At 42.7% G+C, this 25,850-nt stretch overlaps 3 protein-coding genes and 1 long non-coding RNA gene across 5 annotated transcripts; 2 read left to right on the forward strand and 2 right to left on the reverse strand.

Moving 5' to 3' along the window:
* The first annotated feature begins 91 nt into the window (after positions 1-91).
* On the forward strand, positions 92-7,041 carry LOC101156861 (endophilin-B1). Of its 2 annotated transcripts, XR_002872617.2 has the most exons (11): positions 92-892; positions 1,010-1,151; positions 2,294-2,422; positions 2,507-2,640; positions 2,841-2,933; positions 3,038-3,121; positions 3,207-3,230; positions 4,471-4,560; positions 4,653-4,753; positions 4,862-5,030; positions 5,990-7,041. XR_002872617.2 is itself a non-coding variant. In XM_011490179.4 (10 exons), exons 1-10 carry the CDS (start codon positions 836-838, stop codon positions 6,483-6,485), a joined length of 1,350 nt encoding a protein of 449 aa, XP_011488481.1. In that variant the 5' UTR covers positions 93-835; the 3' UTR covers positions 6,486-7,041. The 2 variants fall into 2 exon arrangements, 1 of the variants encoding a protein (XP_011488481.1); XM_011490179.4 differs by lacking the exon at positions 4,862-5,030 and having other exon boundaries at positions 93-892.
* LOC144989057 (uncharacterized) lies at positions 2,645-10,275 on the reverse strand. The gene is made up of 2 exons (XR_013653198.1): positions 10,155-10,275; positions 2,645-2,695 (listed from the first exon to the last, which is right to left on the reverse strand). It is a non-coding gene; the product is annotated as an uncharacterized LOC144989057 (long non-coding RNA).
* A 1,959-nt stretch (positions 10,276-12,234) lies between these two features.
* Positions 12,235-15,610, forward strand: LOC110017510 (uncharacterized). Its single transcript, XM_020713650.3, has 2 exons — positions 12,235-12,436; positions 13,241-15,610. Exons 1-2 carry the CDS (start codon positions 12,307-12,309, stop codon positions 13,834-13,836), a joined length of 726 nt encoding a protein of 241 aa, XP_020569309.1. The 5' UTR covers positions 12,235-12,306; the 3' UTR covers positions 13,837-15,610.
* A 695-nt stretch (positions 15,611-16,305) lies between these two features.
* slc35g2a (solute carrier family 35 member G2a) lies at positions 16,306-24,643 on the reverse strand. The gene is made up of 2 exons (XM_004082169.5): positions 24,300-24,643; positions 16,306-17,922 (listed from the first exon to the last, which is right to left on the reverse strand). Exon 2 carries the CDS (start codon positions 17,908-17,910, stop codon positions 16,552-16,554), a length of 1,359 nt encoding a protein of 452 aa, XP_004082217.1. The 5' UTR covers positions 17,911-17,922; positions 24,300-24,643; the 3' UTR covers positions 16,306-16,551.
* Positions 24,644-25,850: the final 1,207 nt, after the last annotated feature.

A 25,850-nucleotide genomic window follows, 5' to 3' on the forward strand; every position in this document is an offset into this window, starting at 1 on the left:
GGGTACTGTGTCTTTTAATCTCTTAACCCTCATTAGATGCGCAGCGTTTCAAGCTGCCACCTGACCAGCAGCTTTAATCCTGTTTTTCTTTTGCACACAGACATGGAAGCAGTCAACTTGTATGGTTATTGGAAGCTGTAGAACTTTTTAGAATGTCTTCATTTTTCTTAATGTAAGTCATTTTTGTAGAGATATGGGTTCAGACACACAGAACGCTGCTGTGTTTTTTATTATTGCTTTACTCCTCTTTATTAATGTGTGGCTGGTTTGGCAATTGTCTTTGGTATAGGAGTTTTTTATCCAAGTTTTTGACTTTTAAGATAAAGTATTTGATGGGCCTCATTGGGATGTTTTCAATCAAGAAGTCGTCTGTCTCTTTCTCATAAATATATGAATGGACTGGTCGCTCATTGTAGAAATGCAGTGTTGTGCTTTTATTTTGAAGTTGATCTCAACAGGAAGTTGACGCTTTTTTTGTCAGTGGATTTTATTTGATTTCGCTAGAAAATATACGTTTTGACGGATTTTTTTTTTATTGTAAATTTGAACATTTAATTTATTTCCAACCCTTCACTAAACTTTTTATTAAAATAAGTCTGCGGATGTCCAGAAAATAACCTTTAAAGTCGACGTGGGCGCGTGATCATCATCATGGAAGGATGACATGCATTCATTATGACGAGGCAAAGGGCTGCTCGGATTGCAGGTCACGGGTATATGTCGTGGTCGTTCGCTTGGTTGAGGAGAACTGACCCGGTCCAGTGGGACCGTTTGTTTCGTGCCGCTTTGTAAGTTGACACGGATATAGTGCGCGCGTGACCTTCAGAGCGACATCATGGATCTCACGCGCCTGGCTGTGGATGCCGGTCAGTTCATCAACCGAACTGTTCAGGTAAATTAAAGTCGACTTTTACTTTATTATTATATTTTTTTTATTAGTTTTATATATTTGTATTTATTGCTGTTCTTGTTATAAGCTCATTAATTAAATATTGACGGATCTTTCCAGTTGACAGAGGAAAGTCTTGGCCAAACCGATAAGACTGCGTTGGATCCCGGGCTGGAGGAGCTGCTGGCCCTCGCGGACGCAACCAAAGTCTGGACGGAGCAGATCATCACCCAGACGGAGGTTTTGCTGCAGCCTAATCCCGGTGAATTTCTGTTACTAGTCAGACTGCTGCTGTTTTAAGACCAAAATACTTCTTTAAAAATGGAAATAAGTCCACAAATCATCACTGGAAGCAATCTAGGAGGAACCCATTTATTACAATGCAATTCTCCTAACAATAAGGTTTACAAATGATAATATTTGAGATTGTTTTTATTATTAACTTTATAGACTTAAATTATGCAGAAAGACTGATTTAAATTCCTGTATATTTAAAAAAAAATATTGCCTTTATGTTATAATTTTTTTTAAACTGATGTAGATAAACCACATTGTGATGACTACATGGAGTTTTTGATCATATCCTAAAGCAGAAGAAAACCTTTACATTATATACCTTTACTAGTTCCAGATGTCTTTGTGTTTTTAGTCTGCTTCCTATCCTTAAAGACCCAAATGTTTTTTTAACATGCTCTTGTGGTATTTTTTCTGATGATGGACGACATATATAAGGAAAATTAAGCCTAAAGTTGTATTCCTACATATTTATTTATTCAAATCATTGTGAACCTGGAGCAGATGAAAAAGTGCCGTCGTATAAATGATTTGTGATGTAGAAAATCCACTTCCAGACGAATAGATCCATGCACCAGCAATGTTGGGATGGGTTTTGTGAGAGGGCTGTGAGCTAGTGGGAGGGAGTGTAAAGAGACAGCTGACGGGAGGGGAACAACACAGGTTTTTTGATTTTGACTCAAAATGGCCTAATCATAATTAATACAGCTCTGGGAACGCTTTGAAAATAGATCAAATGTTGATCCGAGTGGTTGATGTAAAAATAAAATGTTAAATGGCGGTTAGCTGAACCTTGGAGATCTCTTATCTCTTCAGTTCAGTTCACCATAGGAAGATCCTTCAGTCTCTCTTAGCTGTAGTTTGGGTAATTATGTTGGTTGGAGTTCAAGTAGTTCAGCTAAAACGGTTGTTCAGGTCTTCTGTATACCAAACGAGTGGACCTTTCAGTTTCCAGATGAATGAGTCTATGCATCTTTCTGTTTCCTTTCTAGTGTGTTTGTATTGGAATAAAGTTCTGGAGTTTAAGGATCGTGTGTCAGCACTGTTTCAAATCCTCTTCATTGATGGTAAATTCTAAAAACAGTTTTTTGAGTGTCTGTCCGTCAACAGGAGCGCGTTTGGAGGACCGCCTCTACGAACACCTGGAGTGGAGCGCCCCACCCCGACCGCGGGCGCACGAACTGCTGGGGGAGGAAATGGTCCAGGCCGGTCTGGAGGTCGGATCCACCACACCCTATGGTGAGTGTGAATTCTCCTGATGAATCTACGTATGTAGAAGGTTAACGGCAAGCGTGGTCATCATGGGTTCATGTTGCGGATCAGGAACGGCGCTGATGAGGTGTGGAGGGACCCAGAAGCAGCTTGGAGAAACGGAGAGGAAGTTTGTGCAAAGCGTCAACATTCATTTCCTCACGCCACTGCGCTGTTTCACCGAGGGGGAGTACAGAGCCATACAGGTGAAGGGCCCACATCCACTCTGCAGCCAGCGATGCGGCAGACCATCGTCATCACCTGTATTTAGAAAATGCATCAACACAATTCAAACAAAGCCCTGCTTTACATAATAACAACTATTAAAAACAATGTCATGAATAAGTGAATAAAAATGTAAAAGTGTAGGAAAACAACTGCTGGTTATGTGTCCGAATGTTGGCAGAATGAGCGCAAGATGTTGGTGAACAAGCGCTTGGACTTGGACATAGCAAAGAGCAGACTAATGAAAGCCCATCAGGCTGACACAGAGGCCAGAGTGAGTTTTCAACCTTTAAAATCGCTGGAATATCAATGTTTAATCTCTAAAAACATACATTTCAGCTGTTATCCTCATCTCGCCTGTTTGTTTTTTTTAAACAGAACCTGAATTCAAACCCGCTCAAAGACGACTACCTGTCTCAAGTGTCTTATATGTTCAGCTTCCTGCGGATTAAATGGCTGAAGGTTGGTGTTTCTGTAAAACAGCAGAAAAACTTTCAGACACAAATGAAGCTGCTGCTTTAACGCTTCCTCTTCTTGTGCTCTACAGATGTGGGCTCAGGAAATCTGTCAGGTAAAATATATATATATATGGTTGACAAAATAAGTAAAAATTCATAAAAATAAAAAGTGAAAAAATCTGCCAATGGGGTAAGAAATACGGTCTAACCAAGAATTGTTTTTGAAGGAAATAAATTCCAGTCGCTAATACATATTTTTTAAAACTAACATTATGCTTAAAAAAAATATTATTTTTCTTGCAAGACAGAAAATAAGACATGTTTTTCTTTTAAAAATGGTCTTGTTTTTAACTTTCGTTAGATTCAGTTTGTATAGCGCAGAGTTTACTGTTTATTTAGGAAGTGTTCCAGTGTTAAAGCACAAAAAATGCAAGAAATGGTAGTGTAGCATCAGATTTTAGAGTTTGCATCATGCAGATGTGTGGGTGGACACTTCAGAAACATCACTGCTTTATTTTTAAAGGGCCTACAATGTCCTGCTTCTATCCGTATGTATGATCTTATATATTACCTTTGGCACACTAAAGAACCATCTCTTATGAAATATAAGTCATTTTCCTACTCGGAGGAAAAACGACTCGATCGCTGAGGAACCCCCTTTCTCTCCATGGGGGTGCCGCCCATTTCAAGACATCAACCTAGGGTCGACCTCGGCAGCATGTCTGTGCGTCACTTACGGAAAAAAACAACATCTGAACTTTTGCAGAGATGGATGTGCATATTGTGCAAATAAAAGCATCACCACTAGCTCCACAGAGAAAGTGGGTTATCCTGGAGGGGGCGGTGCTGGCAGTGCAGACTCTTCCTGGAAGGGGCTGTTCTTCATTTTGTGATGTCACAATGCGAGGACCTACTAATTATTATGGATTGAGAAGGGCTGGTGCTCATAGCTAACAGATCAAAATACCGGTTTAGGGTAGTTTATTTGGGGGGAATGAACATTATAATACACTTAAAAGCTCAAAAAGTGGATTTTGCATTTTGCTGTTTCCCTACGGCGTCATTCATACAGCATGGCTGCACATACTGTATTAGTTAATAGAGTGGCTTTTAAATGCATCATAGCGCTTGTGTCCTGCACTTCGTTTGTCATTATTCATCCAAACGCCACTCAGTACACAATGTGAGCAATCATGGCGCCCGATGGAAGGCTTTTATTTTCACCAACAAAAGCTCCAAAAGCCTTTCTGTGGTTTCCATTTGGGGCTTTTCAAACAGAGTGGAGCCTTTTGCTGGGAGGTAATCTGTGGAAAGAGAAAGCCATGAGCTAATAAGGTCTGAACGCGTTCGCAGGCAGAGATGGAGCTGAGAATCTGCCAGAGTCTTTTCGATCGACAGGCAGAGATTACTCGACGGCTTCTGGAAGGACTCGGCAGCACTCACGTGAGTACACACGCATGGAAACGTGGAAGCCCGTGTTCCACTTCTTCATGCCTGTTTACGTTTCCGCTTTCTTTCTTTTTCATCCGCCTCAGATCAGTCACATGCGCAGTTTAACAGATTTCGTGGACGCTCAGGCCTCTTACTTTGCTGAGTGCCAACAACATGCTGAAGAGCTTCAGAAACACCTCGCAAGGTCAGTCTTTGATCTCATTTTCAAACAAATAACTCAAATGAATGCAGAAGAGATGAACACAGCAGGACGTTTTCTACCAGCTTCCCAGAAATGTCCGTCTTGGTCTAGAATGTAAACGGAGGGAGGAAGTTTATGCTGCGTTCAAACCGAACGGGATTTGGGGGTCAGATTCAATGCTGGGCACTGGAGCATTCAAAAGTGTCGACGCTCCAGACACGTGTGGGTGGAGGTTAAAAGTCTTCTACCTGGTCGCTACCTGGAAGCAATGACTGTATAGGTGAGCTTCACCATCGACTGCAGCAGTACTTTGTCTCGCTGTGACCCAGTTTGATGACTCGCTTCCTCGCATTAGTCAGAGGAGGGGGGAAAAAGGAAGAAACCAACATGGAGGATCTTTTTATTATCGCTTCGATACAAATAATAAAAATATCTGATACCATGGTCCAGTGAATACTCTATTCTGATTGGCTGCTGGGTGTGCATTAAAAAGTGATCACGTTCCGGTCACATGGCTTAAATGTTCTGTATCACTGCGCTGGCTTCTAAAACAAATTTTAGCTTCATCATCTGGACTAAAACCAGCGGTAGGAGGTGAACTTTCTCTCTAAACTGATGCTTTATTCAACACATCATGATGTTCAGCATATGTATCACTTTCCTTTGCCGCTGCATACAAGCAGTAAATAGTCCGCTTTTTGTGAGAAAGCGATACCAACCGAAAAAATGACAAGAATAAAGTACTAAAAACTGGTAGAATATTTCGTTCTTTTGTAAGTGACCATGGTAGAAGCGGGTTTATGGCCTTTGAAGTGTGCATTATCAGCATTAACGCACTTTGCTTGGCGTCGGGCGGTTCAGGCTTCCACGTCGTGCGTTCATTTCAGATAATGCACACTTCGTCGGCCATTAACCCTTACATAAAGTTTCAGATATTTGAACTTTGGAAATATCGTGACGCCTAAAGCGCCCTGCTGCCAGACCCCCCCCGCCACGCCTGAAGCTCAAATCCCGCCGCACGAGCTTTGATCGCGTTTGTACATTGAATTAACATCAAACTGCTCTCTTTAGGGTTGCCATAGCAACCCCTACATGCATTGGTAAAAAACTATTGAGCTCTGCTTTGTACCTGTAATGCAACTTTTGCAGAAGCAGTTTCACAAACCATGTCATGCATATAAAATTCAGCTTTTTTCTAAAATATTTCTTAAGTCGTTTTGCTTCATTTTTCTCTTTCAGCATCCCAGCTGTCTTCTGCTCCAACAACTGGCAGTCTGCACGCTCCACCTGTGTCAATGCAAAGACTGTTGACTTGGATGACATCACATCCGCGCCTGCAGTTGTCCACCAGCTTCCAGACTTCGATCAGGACTCGTGGTCTCTAAACTCCCCGACCAAAACTGAGAAGGATTCTTCTTTAACTGCTCTGGATCCCACCAACAACAACGTCTCAACTCACAGCCGCACAAGCCGGGATTATTCGGCCAGCAGACTCCCCGCCGCAGCCACAGATGCAGCCTCTGTCAGGACCGTCGGTGAGGCGGTGCCAACAAACACTCGTCCTGTTAGCGAAACAACCGCAGCAGAGGATGCACTGCTGGGATCACGCAGACAGGACGCAGCATCAACGCCCGTCACCCTTCAGCCGATGTCTGATGATCGTAGAACATTAGGAGGACCAACATGCATTATGCCAAATGAATCCCACAGGGGAGAGAACCCCCCGCAGCTGTAAATACGTTTATTCTCCAAACATGGCATCATCATGAATTATTCATGTCTAAAAAGGAATTGAGTCTTTCCTGGTAGCAACAAGTGGAACGACTCCCGACTCATTTCCCTTCACTACATCTCAGGTTTTAGAAAACACTTTGTGCCAAACATTTGTGTCAGTATTTGTGTGAATCTTTAAACTGCCAGAGTTATTAAAATATATATACTGTATATGTGAATGTGATAGTCTGTCACTGATGCCAACCAATGGCTGTAGATGTCAACACCCAGGTTGAATTGGGCTTTTTATGCTTTCTGCTGTTCCCTGCTGTTTTTCACAAGCAAAAGCAATGTTCCCCTCTTTACGGTATTGTGTTTTTACATTTTTTCCCTTTAAAAGCCTCCATTTTTCCATTTCCATGTGATTTTTCCGGTCAGTCTTATGTACCAATTAGAAAGCTTCATAAATATAGAGTTTTTAAAGTGTCTAAAGATTCTGTAAACTTGCATCAAGGTTCAAGTTTGAAACTTCCAGTCAAAGCTTGAGAGGAGAAATAAAAAAAACATGCAAATTACAATTTGAGTGTTTTCTCTTTTTTTTTTCTGTAAAAGATGCTGATCTGGATCTGCAGATGTGGCAGAAGCCACGCTGTCCTCAGCCATGCTCGTTCAAGCGACCATTTCCGATGTAAATGATGTCGATGTAAATCCGCGTTTCAATCGCACAAAATGGCAGACAAACCGTTGGTCGTGTCGCCATCCCATAATGATTTGAAATGAAGAATATGGTGACCAAGACAAAGATTTATGATTAAGATAAATATTGTTTGTAAAAAATAGCGCAGGATATTTTGCACACTACCAGTGAAGTGCATTCAATTTTTTCGAGGCCAGAAAACCGAATTTATGCACGACAAAGTCTGTTAATGTCTTTTATTCACTACTTTTTACATCCTTTTCATTTTTATTACATTTTTGGGTGAAACCTTCTAAAATGAAATAATTCAAATCTAGGACAATGTAAATTTTAATAAATGTAAACTTAGACATTTTTATAACAACTTAAATATTATTGTGTAATCTGTTACAAAATAATATTTAAATTCTGTGGACTCATTAGGTTTTACAATGCAGTTCATTCCTAAAAGCTTAATATTTCTTGATTATTTGGAAATGTCTTTCATTCACTACTTTTTACACCTTTTTCATTTTTATCAAATTTTTGAAGGAAATATTTATAATATGTATTTTACACATATAATCTGGCTCAAGATTACAATTTTTAGTGATCATTTTTTCCTGTTTTCTCTCCTTTCGTAACAATTATCAAACTTTTAGGTTGAACCTACATCAACTATGTGTCCCAATTTTAAGTTTACAGGTTTTCCTGGTTATTTGGTAACATCTCTTTCTTTTAATACTTGCTTCTTTTTACTGTTTTAGATGTTTAATATTAAAATAAAATCACATAATTGGATTTTCTGGATTATCTTTTCTAATTTTGTCTCTCATAGTTGAGGTATACCTAGGATGAAAATAACAGGCCTCCTTCATCTTTTTAAGTGGGTGAACTTCCACATTTGATGGCTGACTAAAGAATTGTTTGTCCCCCTGTAAAGCGGAGCCGGCTGGGTTGATAATTTGTAAAGGTGGCGGTCATCCTTTCAATTGTTGCTGAGTCTATTTTCCCCAGTCTCAACAATATGGGCTGTTCATGCACCAAATGTAGTCTTTAAACCTGAGGGCTACCTTCTACATGTATATTCTATATATTTGAAATCTTGGATTATCTTGTCACCAACGTGCTTTTCTGAAAGAGGGAATCTGAAGGTACATTCATACTAAATTTGGTGCTTGTACCACAAAATGTACAATTATTTTAATTACCGGCTCCACCAATATGCTCAAGAACATTTCTGTGAGTGGCGTGAAGAGCACTCAGTCCAGGTCTCGTATACAGTCAATGGTTTGCATCACTTGCCCCAACAACACAGACTAATTCTGAGGTTTCTCCTTCTTTTTCCTCCAATTTCATCTCCTCAGCTGCCACCCGAACACGGTCCGTCATTGGCTCGCGTGGCATCGATCTGAGATTTCTCAGGAGGCCTTTTGGCTCCATACCACTATAAACATTTACATCATTCTGCTAGACGTGCTTTGCATTTTAAGAGAGGAGGCTTCATGTGACTCACTAAACAGGAATAGATTCTCTTCTCTCAATCTGTCCACAGTTGCTTGCGTTCTTCCGCTCCTCTGATTCAGCGCCTGGCACATCTCAAATCTGTTTTGATGTTTCCAATTTTAACCAGAGGGTCACAGTTCCCTCATTAGTCTCTGTGATACTGCTGCGTCATACGAAAAAGAAGCGGAAAGCTGTGTTTCCGAGCAGGTGATGGGCAGGTCTGGCATTTTGCTTTTGTTTTTTTCATAATGGGACATCCTCCCGATGGAACAGGAAGCTGCTAGCACAGGCCTAGTTCTTCCCATGATGCAAAGTGTCAAGCTTCTAGAGTCTTTTATGACCTCAACATGGAGTTGAACCATTGACTGCACATGATAAGCAGACTAAGTGAGCGTGACATCACCCATAGAAAATAACTCACTTCTGGCCGAAGTCAGTTCAGTCTCCATGTTTGGAGACGTCACCATGTTGGAGCCAAACGTCGTCAGTAAGCCGCGATTGTTCCGAGTCGGTCTGAGTCCACGTTTCTATGGCAACCACTCTAGCCAATCAAGAGTAAGCTTGTTGGTAGTTCACACCCCACCCCTAATTTGTCCATCAGGTGTTTCAAACGTTTGACGTGGAGCCCAACAGGCTCCACCTGCTTTAATTAAGGCATCTGATTGGCCAGTTTACAACTCGAATAACTTACATTACAGAATGTAATTTTAAATAGAATTACCAAGGACAAGGAATTTTGTGGGTACTTCCTGTTTGGAACACAAGGGGGTAGAAGTCACTCAGTCCTGTTCTGATATACAGTCAATGATTTAAACCCACACATTTTAAGACTCTCACTATGTCTTTACAAAAATACAAAAATCTCATAGACACCAGCCCTGGCAGACACAGCAGCCCCCACACCTGAGGGCCCCCAAACGGAGAGAGCAGCTCAACCAGAATTGATCTGGCTCCAGTCACCTTTAGGGGCCCCCCAACACCTATTTCAATGCGAGGGAGCCCTCCTCTCCCTCATGTGCCCGATGCCTCCAAGACACAACCCAAAATCAACACACATGCATGTGTTAAATTAGGTCATTTAAATTGGTGTCTTGGGGCTTACAGGGACACTTCCAGCTGTGTGGTGACAGTGGTGTTGAACCCCCCCACCTCACACACACACACACACAAACACACACACTAAAGGCCTCTGCATTTCTAAGGTGCAATTAAAATCAAAGGGGGGGTGAGCGAAACATAGAAACTGCTCAAATGTCACAGCTTCTGCTGTGCATCTTCATGATTTGAGGACGTCAGCTACCAAAATGTCAGGAGTAGACGTGTTTTATGACTCCACTCTTTAACACGAGGCTGTCTTCGGTTTGGCGCTCCGCTTTGAGAGACCACAGAGTTCTCGTAAACCGTCTCAGTCTGCCGCTGTTTAGCGTTATCCCAACAACAACCGTTGTCCCACTTTCTCCGGCATCCCAGTTCTGTCAGGAAGAAGCTTCATCTGTTTTCCCCACACACCTTTTTTTCCTTCAATCAGGAAGAAGAGGAGACCTTCATCAAATGTAACTTTAGCCATCTTCATCATCATCTTTCACCATGTTCTGTCGTTTGATCTCCATGTCTCTCATCCTCCTCCTTCTTCCCACCCAGGAGTTTAGCCGGTGGCTTTAACTGTAGGTGTGGTGTGCAGGCGCGCGGGGGGGGGGTTAATGGCGTCTGGCATTTGCTGATTATTGTGCCTCCTGTGAATTATGGGATATTGGAACAGAAGCTAACCTGTAGAGGAGAAAATGGGATGAAGAATAAATCAAAAGCAGAGGAACGACAGCATGATGGGAGCAAGAAGGGGCGCAGAAACCGGCATAGTTCAGTGTTCATTTGTTGCTGGATAGAAATGAGGTACATTTTTCAAAAATAAGTAACCATTTCCACATTTTTTTACTTTTTTCCCCTTTTCTCCCCAGCAGAGCACCTTTCTGTCTCCACCTCCACATCTGCAGACCAACTCTTCCTGCAGGTTTTCTCTTTTTCCTGAAATAAATCTGCCATGTTCGCTTACTTTTTGCTCCCACCGCTGGAGTTCCAGTTCGGCGGGCGTGGATGATCTCACATCCACCCGCTGACGTGCATGTGGATGGGTCGTCTCAGGGAGGAAGGTGAGGGCTCTTCCTCAGAGCCTGACGTGTTCTGTGCCTGCAGCTGAACGCCATCATCTCCCGGCCAGACCTCTTACTATAACAAGGTCACATTCCTCAAAAAATAACAAGTTTAAATGGTCCTTCATACTTAATCCACACTGTTGCCAGGCAACCAAATATAATCAGTGCCTGAAAGGGGATTTTAAAAATTGCTTAGCAATTGCTTTTCACCAAAACCTAAAACAGTGTTGAGATTTTCAGCAGAAATCCAGTTGCAGTTTTCTTTGGAAGGGATGGGAAAAGGAAGTTTGAGGATAAATCTCAGTTTACTTCTAGGTCGCACACCCCTCACACACATTATAACCCTCCTCTTCAAGGACAAGGAGGAAGAATAAAGGATACTGGAGAAAGTGCAAGAATCAGGACAGTCATGACTTCAGAAAAATACAATTCTATTATTTTCACAGAAGAAAACCAAATTTTTGTGTCTTCACTTAAAACATCAGATTAAATATGAATCAAAATGAACACTATTGTTTGACAAAGAACTAAAAGGAAGTTATGCATTCACGTAACATTCCTGGTTTACATTCAAGTTTTGTTGTCTTGGTTCAGACAGAAAATAACGGTCAGGAATATTAAAGGACTCAAGTGCAGAAGCTTTGTATGGAGAAGAACTTAAACTAAGATTAGGAAAAAACTGAGTAAGAACCTGAACGTTTTAAACCAAAAAACCTGAAACATGTCAGAAAGAAAACTGGACATTTTAACAGTAACAACTGGTTTGTTAGCAACTTAATCCAGGTGTACTCAAAGCACGGGAAACAATTTCCCTCAGCCTGACAGTCATATCAATTGCTTTCATATAGAGGACTTAGAGTCCCACTCCGATTATCTATTTTCAAAGCATTCCCAGTGGTCCTTTGATTATGATTATGCCACTTTTATCCAAAATCCAAATAGTCTTTGTCATTTTCTAGGAGATAGTTTCTCTCTGTTTACACTCTTTCCACCCAGCTTCCAGCCTCTCACACCCCCAACCCAACATTACCGGTGCAACAAAAATGGCGAGCAATAGTGGAGCTATCCAGCCGTACAGTTTGGAGCCGGATGCCAGCTGGGACGAGAAAAACCAAGACGTCCATGGATCTATTTGTCTCCAAGTGGGTACATCAGATGCTCAGTAATGCAATTTTAAGCTTAATTTTCTTTATACATGTCCTCCATCATCAGAATAATGCCACAAGAACACATTAAAACTGCAAAAAACACAATTTTCATCCATTTTTATCGTCATGGATTACAGTGAGACTACATACAAACTAAACCAATGCTGTTCTGATGAAGAAACGGGGGCGTTTCCTTTAAAAAATCCACAACACAACCTTCCCTTATTTCCATGGTCCGCCCCCCTCTCCTTTACTTTGGCTCAGTTTTAAAAGCTTTTCCCTGACAGCAGCTGGATCAGTAAACAGTCAGATTGAAGCTAGATTGCGTCTTTACCTGCAGAAGACAGGTCTCACCGCTGCATCATGCTAAGGTTCTGGTCTGTCGCGTGCTGGCTTGGTGCTGCAGGTTTGTCTCTCAGAGTGAATCCTGTGGAGCTTGAAGGAAATCATGCAGAAAATTATGACAATGACATCTATGAGGACCAGCAGGAAAGTATGCTTTTTTTAAATTCTGTTTCCAAAACATTTTTTATTTAGTCTAAAAAAAAAAGCAGAGAAAAGTGATATAAGCAGCATTTAAGGATGCTGTTTATGGCATCCCATTTATTTTGACAGGCATTAAGTCATCTAACTTTAAATTATATACAGACTTAGTGGTAACCCTTTCATTACTTATCCTAAGCATTTTTATTTTATTTTACCTTCATATGAAATATTCTGCATATGAAAGGTTTTTTGTAAGATATTTTTATGTGTTTAAATCGCTTCATTAATTAAGCAAAGCGAGTAGAATAAGTTTCCTTTTTTCTGCTCCCCTTTAACTGTCACAAAAAAAGAATAAAACGTTTTGTTTTTGTAATTGTTTTGTGGGAAATGAATAAATATATATAAATACTAATTAGAGAAATATTTACCAAATTATTGAAAGTATTATGATCTCAAACACGACACGGCTAAATGTTAAGGCACAAACCTAAACACCCTTATGGATTTTTTTGTTGTTTTTATTTTATACAAATGTTTTCCATGTTGTTTGTCTTCAGGCGCTCCTCAAATGTTTCTAGTCCTCCAGGTTGAAGACATTTTCTGAATGCTTTAAGTTTGTTTGTCTACAATTTGTTTCTATGAGGGGTTATGAGAATTGAAGGGCTGGCAGCAGCATCACTTATAGTTTAGTGACATTTAAAAGAATTTGTCCTTGCAGTACCAGACCTGTTCGCATGGTTGAATACAGGTGGATGTTTTTGGCTATAAACCAGGCATTGACCCCCCCCCCCCCAATGGTTGTTGTCTGCAGGGGAGCCTCCTTCCACGCCATGCCATGCAGACTTGTCCCGCTGGGATAAGCTTTTCATTGCTCTGGAGAACTCCCACATGAGGCAGAACATGCTGCTGGAAGCAGTGCAGCTTTGCGGTGGAGGCGTGGCCTCTCTCAGCAACCAGGCGGACAGGCTGGCCAAGGGGGCGTGCCAGCTCTGTGCACCCAGTCTGGAGTCAGCCTGCAGGGAGCAGGCGGCGAAAGTGAGCACCACCCTGCATCACGGTCTGATGGAGCTCCGAAGAGAGGAGGCTAAGAGGGAGAAGAGGATGAACGCCACCTTGCAGATGATCCTCGGCAGATGTGAGGAAAACGCCAAACCACGGGACCTTCAGGAGGCAGAGAGCATGATGGGAAACCCAGTGACACAGAGACCTGGAAGTTTGGGAGTGGCATTCAGTTCAGGTGTGAAGCCTTTTCTATCTGCCCACAAGGAGCAGGAGGTGACGTCCACATCGGGCATGGCCTTGATGGAAAAGGCTTTGGTTGCTATAGTAACGGAGCTGCAGAAGGTTCACCTGCAGCTGAGCAGAGTAATACAGCAAGCAGAAACCCTGAGGAAGGACAGAGTGTGATCTTTTTTTTTTACTGATTGACTGCAGCTTTGCACACAGCTTTAATATATTTTTGTATCATTGCTTTTTTTAAAATACAAACCCTGTGTGTAATAAAAGGATAAAAGATTAAAATGGAGCTTTTCATTTATTTATCACAAACATATAAATAACAACGTTGACGACATCCGCAGCAGGTTTGTTTGTTACCTCCTCCTGATAAGTGTGTTTGTGTTGTTGTGTGTTCACTAACACCCCCAAGTGAATGAAGGTGTGTCAGAGGCTGCGGTTTGGTTGTTTGGTCTCTTCCACTCGTTAGTCCATTTAAGAGCGTCTGAATCCGGGAGGACACAACTTTTACAGCCTACCATGTTGTAAAGCCCCGCGGGGCCCAGCCCTGCACAAACCTCAAACCCACAACGTCCACTGTTCTTACTGAAAGCACCAGAGGTGGATGGTATTATGGTCTGGGCTACTTTCTGTTTGTTTTTAACAGTTTCTGTCTCACTTTTAATTTTTATTTAGGGAAAAAAACATTCTATTAAAAATAAAAGTAGGTCAATCATCAAATAAAATGCTCACACTTCACGATTAACTATTTTTAACATAACATAAATATAAAAACTAACCCTCAGCAAAAAGTAGTACACTTAAAGTTTATTTTATGAGTATAGTAAAGCTACTAGAAACCAGGGATGAGCAAGCTGCGGTCCGGGGGCCATATGTGCCTTATTCTGGCTCGACAAAGTTAAAAAGTAATATCTCCAATCATTCCATCATCGTGACATCAACCCATTGGTCCAATAGGCACTAAAATGAGAACAAAAGCCACAGTTTTGACATAAAAGCTCCAAAATGTTCTATTTTAAATAAATAAAAAACATTTCAATCATAATTAAAGCATTTTTTCATGTTTTAGCGTCCAACTCTTTGTGACCCATGAGTCAAAGTGTTTGCCCAGCCCTGCTATAGACCATGTACATGTAGAGTAAGAGCTATGCTAACTGAATCCTTTAGACTGAACTGGAACATTTTGAATTTACAATGTATAGTTAGTAGATAAAAGAAATAAAATTCAGATATACTGCCTCACTTTTAGTATAGACTATACTTGTAGTACACTTAAATAGACCACTTTTTGCTTAGGGAAAGCATCAAAACAAACTTTTTATTTAGTAAAGCTAATTTTACAAAGTTGTGTTTGTGTCAGCATCTGGTTAAAGAAATGAAAACTTTTTTTTTGCTAAAGGTCAAAGAAAACAGTTCAGGTCAGACATCACACTGTGTTTGCATGGCTCCCAGCAACTGTCTAGGACTGCTGAGGTCATTGGCTTTTCATAAAAGCCTCTATGTTTGCAGAAAGTTGAAGAAAAGAAGGCGGCAAACCGATGAAGGGGAAAACCCTGGAAAAAGTGGTGATGTTCATGCCCCTGATAGGCAGTAATGAAGTGTAATGGCTGCTCCTTGTACATCCCATCTTGTTTTTCACCACCCGCCTGGCGTCAAAACAACCTGCAGCCATCTGTTTTGATCTCTGACCTCACCCCCTTCCCTTATTCCAGTGTTTTCTTATCTGTACGTCAGTCACGTTGGCTCCTCTCGGCCCTTCATTTATCTGTCTTACTTGTCCTCCTTTTCTTTGTTACATCCCACAGCAGTCCTGGACTGCAAGAACCAGACTATTTTCACAGTTTAACTTACTTACTGTGCCTTTGAGGGAAAATTTGGCTCCAGCCTCAAACTCTTAACTTACCAAAATTGAAAATGAAGATTTATTGAACGACCCCGGCAAAAAAAAAAACTATGACATGACAGCTGGAAAAACCGCCAAAAATATCTCTAAGGGGGCTCAAAAAAGTATTTAGAATACATGAACGAAACCAAAACACAGAAGTCAGGAATATCCAATGGCAGTTTTAAAATTATTATGGGATGGCCATAAGACCCCGGCCATTATGTGGTAAAGTGTAACATTTGGCGATTTTCCCACAATATGGGAAAAGAAAACTTTTGTTTTTTTCGTTTTCCCAGAAATTTCACACACCACCAAGTAAGGTCTACAACCACACCAGCCAAAGTTTCATTGACCTTTGACCTCGGGAAGATTTCAATAATAATAAAAATCAAGAATGTTAGCTGGGTTAACAAAACCCTCCATTGCCAAGGAAATCCATAAATGCATCTTCTAAAAATGACACAGACCTGCTTGACATCACCAGGCGACCTAAACACAAAATAGTTGCTATGAAGACAAAACCAACAGAAAAGCAAACATGTTTTTAAGTGTTTTTCTTTATGAATTTGTCACATGCAGCTCTAAGCAGGGTGGCAGAGGGGGAGAGCGAGGGTGGGTCAAAAGGGGTAATGGGGTGGCGGCGAGGGCCGGTAGCACTTGTGGGCCATGCAACGCACCTCACGCGTTTCATTTTCTTTTTTTTTTCTCGTCAGCAGAAAGCAGCCAGATAGATGGTATCAAGCTGTGGCTGAAGCTCAGCTGGCTCCTAAAAGATGGCCGCGGATGAGGAGCGCTGATTAAAACTGGCCAGAACAGCGGGCGGTGTTCATCACAGAGGTTTTAATGTCACTGCACTTGTCACAGACACAATATTGGCACTTTCCCAAAACAGAAACGACAATACAAAACAGCTAAAACTCCAATCAACATTTAGAAGTCTCTCATGTACAGAAACAGCCTCACCGAGGACAAAGTTTATTTCACAAGAAGAGGGGAGGAGTCTATTTGATGGGCGAGTCCAAAATCTCCTCGTATTCCTCTCTCTGACGCAAGCCGCCCCCTCGAGGCAGAAACAGCTTCGTGGCCACAAGCCATCCAACGCTCAGCACCACCATGGCATTCCCCACAACCTCAGGCGCGGTGGGAGCCAAAGGCAGCACCGCCAGGTGCAGAAGCATGGCAACCGGCACCTCCACGCTCTGAGAGGCGGACACCAGAGCCGGGTGGAGCCGGGTGAGGGCGTGGGTCATTCCCAGGAAGGCTGCTGCGGAGCAGGACACGAGGCCTGCCATTATGGCCCACGCTGGGACGCTCGCGGGCCACGCCCATCCCTCCTGTAGTAGGGCCAGGGAAGACGGAGCAAGCAGGCAGCTGGTCCAACTTACTGTGAATAAAGCAGTACCAACCCCCACCCTGTCCTTGAGAGAGCGGTACCCGACCAGCGCCAGGGCCATCCACAGACCCGCCAGCGCTGACAGAGACCATCCAAACGCACCCTTCCAGAAAGTCACCGGGTCAGTCGGAGAATCAGAATTGCTCTCATCTACGGTGGGGAGCAGCAGAAGCCCCAAACCACACAGCCCTGCGACAATGGTGATCACATCGGACAACCCCAGCCGCTCCTCCAGGAGCAAGAAGGCAAGGACGGCCGATAACGCTGTTGTCGCCAGGCGCCAGGTTGTTGCTGCGTTTCCAGCAGAGACAAAGGTCAAGGAAGAGTAGGCGCAGCACAGGGAGAGGGAGTAGGCAATGCCATAACAGAGCAGACGGAGCCGGTACCCCTCTGGTCCGAAGGGGTTCTCCCCCTTCAGAAGGGGAGCAGCCACGGAGAGGAGTTGTACAACCGACCGCACTGTGAGCAGAAACAGGGGGGCAAAGTGAAACTGTTCAGAGGCAAGGCGGGTCAGAACGATCAGACAGCCGTGGGCCAGTGCCGCGCAGAGCAGCAGCACCCAGGTGAGTCGCGACGCAGACACCGACGCCTCCCCAAAACTGGCCAGTTGTTCTCCGACCCCTTTTCCAGGACCCTTTGCTGCTTTGCCACCCCCATCGCTCTCTGCTCCTCCTGTAGGCTGTAGTTTGTGGGCCGTGTCTTTGTCCTTCTCTTTGGAGCCAAACAGCGTCAGGGGCCACCGCCGGCTCTCCATCAGCTTCTTCTTGTCTGACGTCTCCTCTAGGAATGAACCAAAGTCCTCAAAGGAGGGAGCGTCGTCGTAGCCTTCGTCCCCAGGCTGAGGGAAGTGGGTGTGGACTCCAGCTTGCGGGGCGTAGGGGGCTTGCGTGGCGTATTTGGCGGTGACGGTGTGAGGGTGGATCTTCACGCGCTTCTTGGAGCCAGTTAGGAGATGTGTGGACTCCATTTTTAAAGTCACCTGCAGGAGAAACGGCACCATTAGTGATTCAGATGGCATATCTGTTTCTCTGAGACTCCCTGAGGTCTTCTCCCCATCACCCCGCCTCTCTCCAGGATCCAGCCTATCTCATATATCTTTAATATCTGAGATAATAATAGCAGTGACTCACAGCATCCCTTGTGTCCCTGCGGTCTACGTAAGCACTGCGCTTATGACCAGTCAGCGCTGAAACAGTTTTCGGTGATGTTTGCTGGAATGAAACAGAATCTTAACTGCCTGGTGGTGTTTGAGTCTCCTCTGAGCGCGCTCAGTGTCTGCTGGCAATGACAGTTACATAAATGTGACCTTCTCGCCTCATTTCACTCCTAACCTTCTCCTTAATGACTTTTCATCACCTTCTTTCCACTCACTGACCTTCTGCACTCTAATGTGTCATCTAATGAAGGCTCTTGTCTCTGCCGATTACTTTTTAACAACTTCTCATTTTACTTGTGGGCTCTTGCAAAGGCTTTTTGCTCCAGAAATGTACATTCATTCAGACTTTGTTAATTTGTTTCATACAGGTTTAGTAAAACCAAACTAAACATGTATCACTTTTTGTTAGAAATAAAGGATTGGAAGAGTTCTGGATTTAAAATTTACCCTGCAACAGACTGGCGACCTGTCCAGGGTCTGCCCCGCTCCATACAGTAGCTGGGACAGGCACTGGTAACCCCGAATGGGAAATGGCGGGTTAAAAAAAATGGTTGGTTGGATTAAAGCTTCAAATTTAAGCACATGTGGTGGTTCTTTTATATTCATTTCACAAATGCTAACTCCATATAATATGCAGTTGATTGTTTAAAAAAAAAAAGGTATTGCAAATGTTTGAAAGTTTGCATTGGCTGATGACATGTTTCTGAATGTATTGGCAGGAAAACTTGAGTTATTTAATTTTGTACAGTTACTGACAACAATATTTCTTTTAACTTAATTTTAAGAAAGTATAAACATCCTTTTTTATTTTTTTGTCTTGCAAGAATGATAATCTTATCAAGCAGGTTTTCAATCACAAGGTAAAATTAGTTTGAGAAAACATGTTTAGAATTATTATTAAAATAAGAGTTCTTGATAAGACAATTTTTCTAACCCCATAGGTATAATTGTTTTGCTTACTTAAAGAAAATTTGCCAATTAGTTATGATTTTTTTACTTATCTTTAGGGGGGGTCTGTTTTTGGAGCATATATCATCAAATTACTTAATTTAAAAGGTAATTAAAAGGAGTTCACAAGACAAGTTAATGTCTAAGTTTTCATATTTCATTACATAAAAGTTCAAATACACATTTACATATATATCGATCGATCGATCGATCGATAGATAGAATTAAAGGCACACTGACAAAAATGATGTGTTTTTTTACATGCTCTTATGGCATTTCTCTGATGATGGAGGACATATATAAATAAAATTAAGCTCAAAATTGTATTTTTGAGTACACCTTGTGCTATCCTAGGTACTTTAACATTAGGAGTTGGGTCATCTAGACCCACTAGACAGTGCACTGAACCTTTTTTCTTCAATGATTTGTGAACCTCACTGGTGTCCATGGATTACATGAAATCTTTCCACTTTTATCCACCTTTGTCATGGTAGGGAGAACACGTCAATGTAAGGGTGTGGTCATTTAAGATAGCACAAGGGTTAATTCAAAACATTGTGAATTAGGAGCAGACGAAAAGAATCTTCTTTCTCTTTCGGCTTTTCCCATCAGGGGTCGCCACAGCGAATCATCCTTTTCCACCTCACTCTATCATGAACATCTTCTACCCTAACGTTAGCCAACTTCATGTCCTCTGTTAAGACATCCATGTATCTCCTCTTTGGCCGTCCTCTTGCCCTCCTGCCAGGCAGCTCCATCTCCAACATCCTTCTACCAATATATCCACTATCCCTCCTCTGAACATGTCCAAACCATCTCAGTCTGGCTTCTCTGACTTTGTCGCTAACACAGGCAACGTGAGCCGTCCCTCTGATGTACTCGTTCCTTATCCTGTCTAACCTGGTCACTCCTAAGGAGAACCTCAACATCTTCATCTCCGCTACCTCCATCTCAGCCTCTTGTCTCTGTCTCACTGCTACCGTCTCTAACCCATAGAGCAGAGCTGGTCTCACCACTGTCTTGTACACCTTTCCTTTGAGTCTTGCTGGCACTCTTCTGTCACACAACACTCCTGACACTTTCCTCCAACCGCTCCAACCTGCCTGCACTCGCCTCTTCACCTCTTTTCCACACTCCCCATCACACTGAACTGTTGACCCCAAGTACTTAAACTCCTGCACCTTCTTCACCTCAGTCCCCTGTAACCTAACGCTTCTACCTTGATCCCTCTCGTTCAGACACATGTATTCTGTCTTACTACGACTGACCTTCATACCTCTTCTTTCCAGAGCAAACCTCCACCTCTCTAGCTGTTCCTCCACCTGCTCTCTACTCTCACTGCAAATTACAATGTCATCCGCAAACATCATTGTCCAGGGAGATTCCTGTCTTACCTCGTCTGTCAGCCTGTCCATCAGCATAGCAAACAAAAAAGGACTCAAAGCTGATCCTTGGTGTAGTCCCACCTCCACCTTGAACTCCTCTGTCTGACCTACAGCACATCTCACCACCGTCATACTTCTCTCATACATGTCCTGAACTACTCTGACATACTTCTCTGCCACTCCAGACGACCTCATACAGTACCACAGCTCCTCCCTCGGCACCCTGTCATACGCCTTCTCTAAATCTACGAACACACAATGCAGCTCCTTCTGACCTTCTCTGTACTTTTCCATCAACATTCTCAAAGCAAAAATGGCATCAGTGGTGCTCTTACGGGGCATGAAACCATACTGCTGCTCACAAATCTCCACCTTCTTCCTAAGCCTGGCTTCCACTACTCTTTCCCACAGCTTCATTGTGTGGCTCATCAACTTTATTCCTCTATAGTTGCTGCAGTTCTGCGTGTCACCCTTGTTCTTAAAGATCGGGACCAGAACGCTTCTCCTCCATTCCTCAGGCATCTTCTCACTCTCTAAAATCCTATTGAACAACCTTGTTAGAAATTCCACTGCTGCCTCTCCTAGGCACTTCCATACCTCCACAGGTACGTCATCAGGACCAACGGCCTTTCCGCTCTTCATCCTTTTCAGAGCCTTCCTAACCTCATCCTTTCCAATCTCTGCTACTTCCTGCTCCACAACAACCACATCTTCCTCCCTTCTTTCCCTGTCATTTTCCTCGTTCATCAGCTCCTCAAAATACTCCTTCCATCTTTTCTGTACACTCTCTTGGGTTGTTAGCACCTTTCCATCTCTGTCCTTAATCACCCTTATCTGTTGCACGTCCTTCCCATCTCTGTCTCTCTGTCTGGCTAGCCTGTACAAGTCCTTCTCTCCTTCCTTTGTGTCTAACCTGTCATATAGCTCATCGTAAGCTTTCTGTTTGGCCTTTGCCACCTCTCTCTTCACTCTACGCTGCGCTTCCTTGTACTCCTGTCTACCTTCCTCAGTCCTTTCTACATCCCACTTCCTTTTAGCCAACCTCTTCCTCTGGACGCATTCCTGTACTTCCTCATTCCACCACCAAGTCTCTTTACCGTCTTTCCTCTTTCCAGATGACACACCTAGCACCTTCCTACCTGTTTCCCTGATAATTTCTGCTGTAGTTTCCCAGTCCTCTGGAAGCTCATCCTGACCACCCAGGACCTGCCTCAACTTCTGCCTAAATTCCTCACAAGTTTCTTCATTCTGTAGCTTCCACCACTTGGTCTTCTTTTCTGTTTTCCCTCTCTTCTTCTTCCTGACCTCCAGAGTCATCTTACACACCACCATGCGGTGCTGTCTGGCTACACTCTCTCCTACCACCACTTTGCAGTCATTAACCTCTCTCAAATGACCTCGTCTACATAGGATGTAGTCCACCTGAGTACTCCTACCTCCACTTCTGTATGTCACTCTATGTTCCTCTCTCTTCTGGAAGTAAGTGTTGACTACAGCCATTTCCATCCTCTTCGCAAAGTCCACCACCATCTGTCCTTCCAGATTCCTTTCCTTCACACCAAACCTGCCCATCACCTCCTCATCACCTCTGTTGCCCTCACCAACATGCCCATTAAAGTCTGCTCCAATAACAACTCTCTCTCCTCTGGGAAAACTCTGTATGACCTCATCCAACTCACTCCAGAATCTCTCCTTCACTTCTAACTCACAGCCAACCTGTGGCGCATACCCACTGACTACATTCACCATCACCCCTTCAATTTCTAACTTTAGGCTCATCATCCTGTCTGAGACTCTTTTCACCTCTAGAACACTGTTTACAAACTCCCCCTTCAGAATCACTCCTACCCCGTTTCTCTTCCTATCAACACCATGATAGAACAGTTTGTATCCTCCTCCAATACTACGTGCCTTGCTGCCCTTCCACCTTGTCTCCTGCACACACAGTACATCTACCTTCCTTCTCTCCATCATGTCTGCCAGCTCTCTGCCTTTCCCTGTCATTGTGCCAACGTTAAGAGTCCCTATTCTCAAACCTATGTTCCTGCCTTTTCCCTTCTCTCTCTGGTCACGGACCCTTCTGCCTCCCCTCTTTCTTCCACCAACAGTAGTCAAATTTCCACCGACACCCTGTAGGTTAACAGCATCGGTGGCGGTCGTTGTTAACCCGGGCCTCGACCGATCCGGTATGTCTAAAGTGTTGTGGATGATTCGCATGGTTATTTTGGCAGGAGCAGACGAAAAGAATGCAGATGGAAAAGCTTATAGCTGTGACATAGAAGTTACAACGACAAGCCACAACTCAGAGATGAATTTTTGATGAAAACGACCTAGTTTTTCAAATTTTCCCATAAAACTGCATCATTATATTTAAAAGACCACTAGGAACGCTTTAAAAAATCATCAAATGATGATCAGATTGGGTCTTTAAACGACGGAAACAGAAATGAAATCAAGAACTGTCTGAGGGGTGAAACGTTTTACAATATCTATTTAACTAAAAAGTAATCCCATTTTTAGTGTCTTTGCTCTTGGCTCCTTTGCCTCTTAGCTGAAAACTGCAGCACACAGACTCAAAGACAGTTGCTAAACCCATCAATGGTGCAGCTTTTTAGGGGAGCTGCGAGGGGTTTTAAATTTTTAATTGAGCAAATGTGATTGACGTGTATCTTTGTTTTTGTCTGTTTTTTTTCTGTGCATTTCATCATTTCTGTAATGAGTTTGATAAATCTGTGTGAATTTTGTATTGACTACAAGGAATGCTTGAAACAAAAATAAATCAAATCAAATATGTTCTCTGGAAGAACATTCACACACATGAGCACAAAGAAGAGCTTTAAAGCTCACGTTGTGTGGTTCTTTTTAGATAAAACCTTGAAAATGATGAAGACTTTTGTGAAAATGGGTGTGAAGGAAACGCTTTGGATGTTTCTCAGCAGCTGTTCAGATTTGTGGCCTTAGTACAGCGAGTTGTGAACGCTCGAGGTCGCCCTGACATCCCAGAATGTATTTTGCTTTATGATTGACAGATAAGGTTGCATTAAAAACATGGAGATCAAGGAAACATGAAAAAAAAAGATAAATAAAAAACAAACAAAAAAAACATTTAAATGACTGGAGATCAGGATGTTCCTGTCTGGCTCCTCTCTTCCCAGAATGTGAGCTGGATGATGCAGACTGCCTCTGCAGTGCTGCTGCTCCACTCACCAAAGCTGATTTTACACCTTATGCAACCATGTGAGTGAGCCCCCCATGAGACAACTCACCTGCACGGCCTAAAAGGGCATCAGAGGGGTTTTTGTCTAGAGAGCTTTCCTAAATAAAACCAAATATTAAGGAGAAATCTCTTCTGCCCTTCCTCTTTTGCATTTCATGTGACAGATGTCCTCTAAAGGCCTACTATTAATATTAATATTCCAGTCATTTAATGGAAGCTCTAATGGAGCCAGAAGGATGATGCATCAGTCAGAGCTTCTTGAAGCAGATCTGCCCTAAACGTGGTTAAGGCTGTTTATAGGTGAGCGGCTGCACCTTATTAATTTTACCTCAAGGTTATGATTCGGGGTGCTGCACTCCTGTAGAGCCAGAACGGCAACAACACTTTGAAATCTCAATTAAAATCACATCTTCAAGCACCGTCTCCCTGTTTTCTGACTGGAGCAGCGCCGCGGGCGACTCTGCGAGTTGGATTCCCGCCTCTGGCGCATCAGGACCGTATGAATTTATTATTCAGTATCTGGGTTTTATTAAAATCCTGACAGCTTTTGATCCATGGATGTTATTTTTGGCGCTGGTGCATTGATTGTTTGATGAGTGATTAGAAATGCACCGTCTGGCGCGTTCTGGCTCCAGTCTGCGTCCACTCACCTGCTTTGATCCGCGGAACACCGGACGGAACTTCACTGTCTGCCTCCGTTATTCACATGCCCAACGCCCCGTCACCTCTCCCTGGCCATTTGCGCGCTTCCCGGTCTTCTCGCCTCCTTCTCTTGCTCTTCCTGCGGCTGTCCTGAATGTCCTCAAGGGCGCCGCGCTGCGCCTCAGCCGGACTTTTGCGCACACCTCACTGCGCTCGGGGTGCTGAGCACGAGAGGATTAAGAGGACCTGACGTTTACGTCCATCCCTCTGTGAGCACCACGGATACAGAGATGCTTCTCCTGCATCCGATCAGTGAGACAGAGAGACAGACGGAGGGGAGGACCTAATTATGACGTCTGAGCATGCGTGGCATCTGTTCCTGTCTGCTCTCACCTTCTGCGTGAGACGTGTGTGTGCGTGTGTGTGTGCGCGTGCGTGTGTGTGCTAAAGAAAAAAAAGCAACATTTACCACTAAAAACACAAATTCGAGAAAAGTCTGAATGATTAATCTAATTCCATTACACTCCATTGGCAGAGCCGTTAGACTGAATTGAAATAAGGCTCGTCCCTTATTTACATGTAAATTGAATTATGTCATCAATAAAGAAATTCACTTGTGATTAAACAAAAATTCTAAACATCACAGATTTTTCGGCTTAACCCTTGGTAATCCAGTGCCTACTTTAACTTTGATACCTTAACTTTAAAACAGTTTTTGTGGCAATGCATGAAAATCTTGTACTGGTCCACATTTACTCCAGATTTACATATATTTACAGATATTTTCCATTGTATTACACTATAAATCGTCAAAAAAACTAAAACTCAATTCCAAGTAGTAATTGTTGTGGGGAGCCCACTACATTTAAAAATAGAACAGTTTTAAACACTTTTTATGTTTTACAACAAATGAAAAATGTGTAGAGACAAGATACAAATGTACAAATCCAAAAACAAAGTCAAAACAAAGTAAATGTCTTAAAATGATGAACAGATGATGCTCCACTGTAAAATACGTTTTTTTAACTTTACACTAGGAGAGCCTTGACGGAAGAGCTGCACACAAACATTTTACATACAATGATTCCATCACTTGAAAACTAAACAAATGGGGTGTCTGTATTTCTTTCTTAAATCTGTCAATGAGCTCCAATATTCTACTCCAACCACGAATTGTAAAATATTGCAGTTCCCAAAATGACCACTGGAGGCTGGATCTGTCAGGAACGATCTACTCCATGTGATAGAATCCAACTCTACATCAAAAATGTTTACAGGCTGAAGAATGTGGAGAAGTTTTTTTTAATTTATTTACTTATTTAGAAGTCCAATTTGTGGATTACTAGAGGTGTGTTTTTGTTGATTGGGAAGTGGGCAGACCCGTGGAATCAGCACTTAATGTCACTTGGGATTTATTTGCCAAACACAAAGGATGTACTTTAACATGCTCCTAAGCATGATGTAATTCAGAAAATGAAATTAACTTGTTCTCAAGCTCTGAGGTATTTTGCTCCTCTTAAAAAAATCTGTCTGTGAAAATAGAGCAAAAGAATCTAAAT

Source organism: Oryzias latipes, chromosome 22 (genome assembly GCF_053564925.1).
Source record: "Oryzias latipes strain Hd-rR chromosome 22, Olatipes_Hd-rR_3.1".
Lineage (NCBI taxonomy): Eukaryota > Metazoa > Chordata > Actinopteri > Beloniformes > Adrianichthyidae > Oryzias > Oryzias latipes.

Bases quoted from the DNA above. Each gene is read 5' to 3' on its own strand.
- LOC101156861 (XM_011490179.4), top strand. From the start codon at position 836: ATGGATCTCACGCGCCTGGCTGTGGATGCCGGTCAGTTCATCAACCGA. The intron at 1,152-2,293 runs GTGAATTTCTGT...GTCCGTCAACAG, and splicing joins TTTGCTGCAGCCTAATCCCG to GAGCGCGTTTGGAGGACCGC. The intron at 4,561-4,652 runs GTGAGTACACAC...CATCCGCCTCAG, and splicing joins AAGGACTCGGCAGCACTCAC to ATCAGTCACATGCGCAGTTT.
- LOC110017510 (XM_020713650.3), top strand. From the start codon at position 12,307: ATGCTAAGGTTCTGGTCTGTCGCGTGCTGGCTTGGTGCTGCAGGTTTG. The intron at 12,437-13,240 runs GTATGCTTTTTT...TGTTGTCTGCAG, and splicing joins CTATGAGGACCAGCAGGAAA to GGGAGCCTCCTTCCACGCCA.
- slc35g2a (XM_004082169.5), bottom strand. From the start codon at position 17,910: ATGGAGTCCACACATCTCCTAACTGGCTCCAAGAAGCGCGTGAAGATC.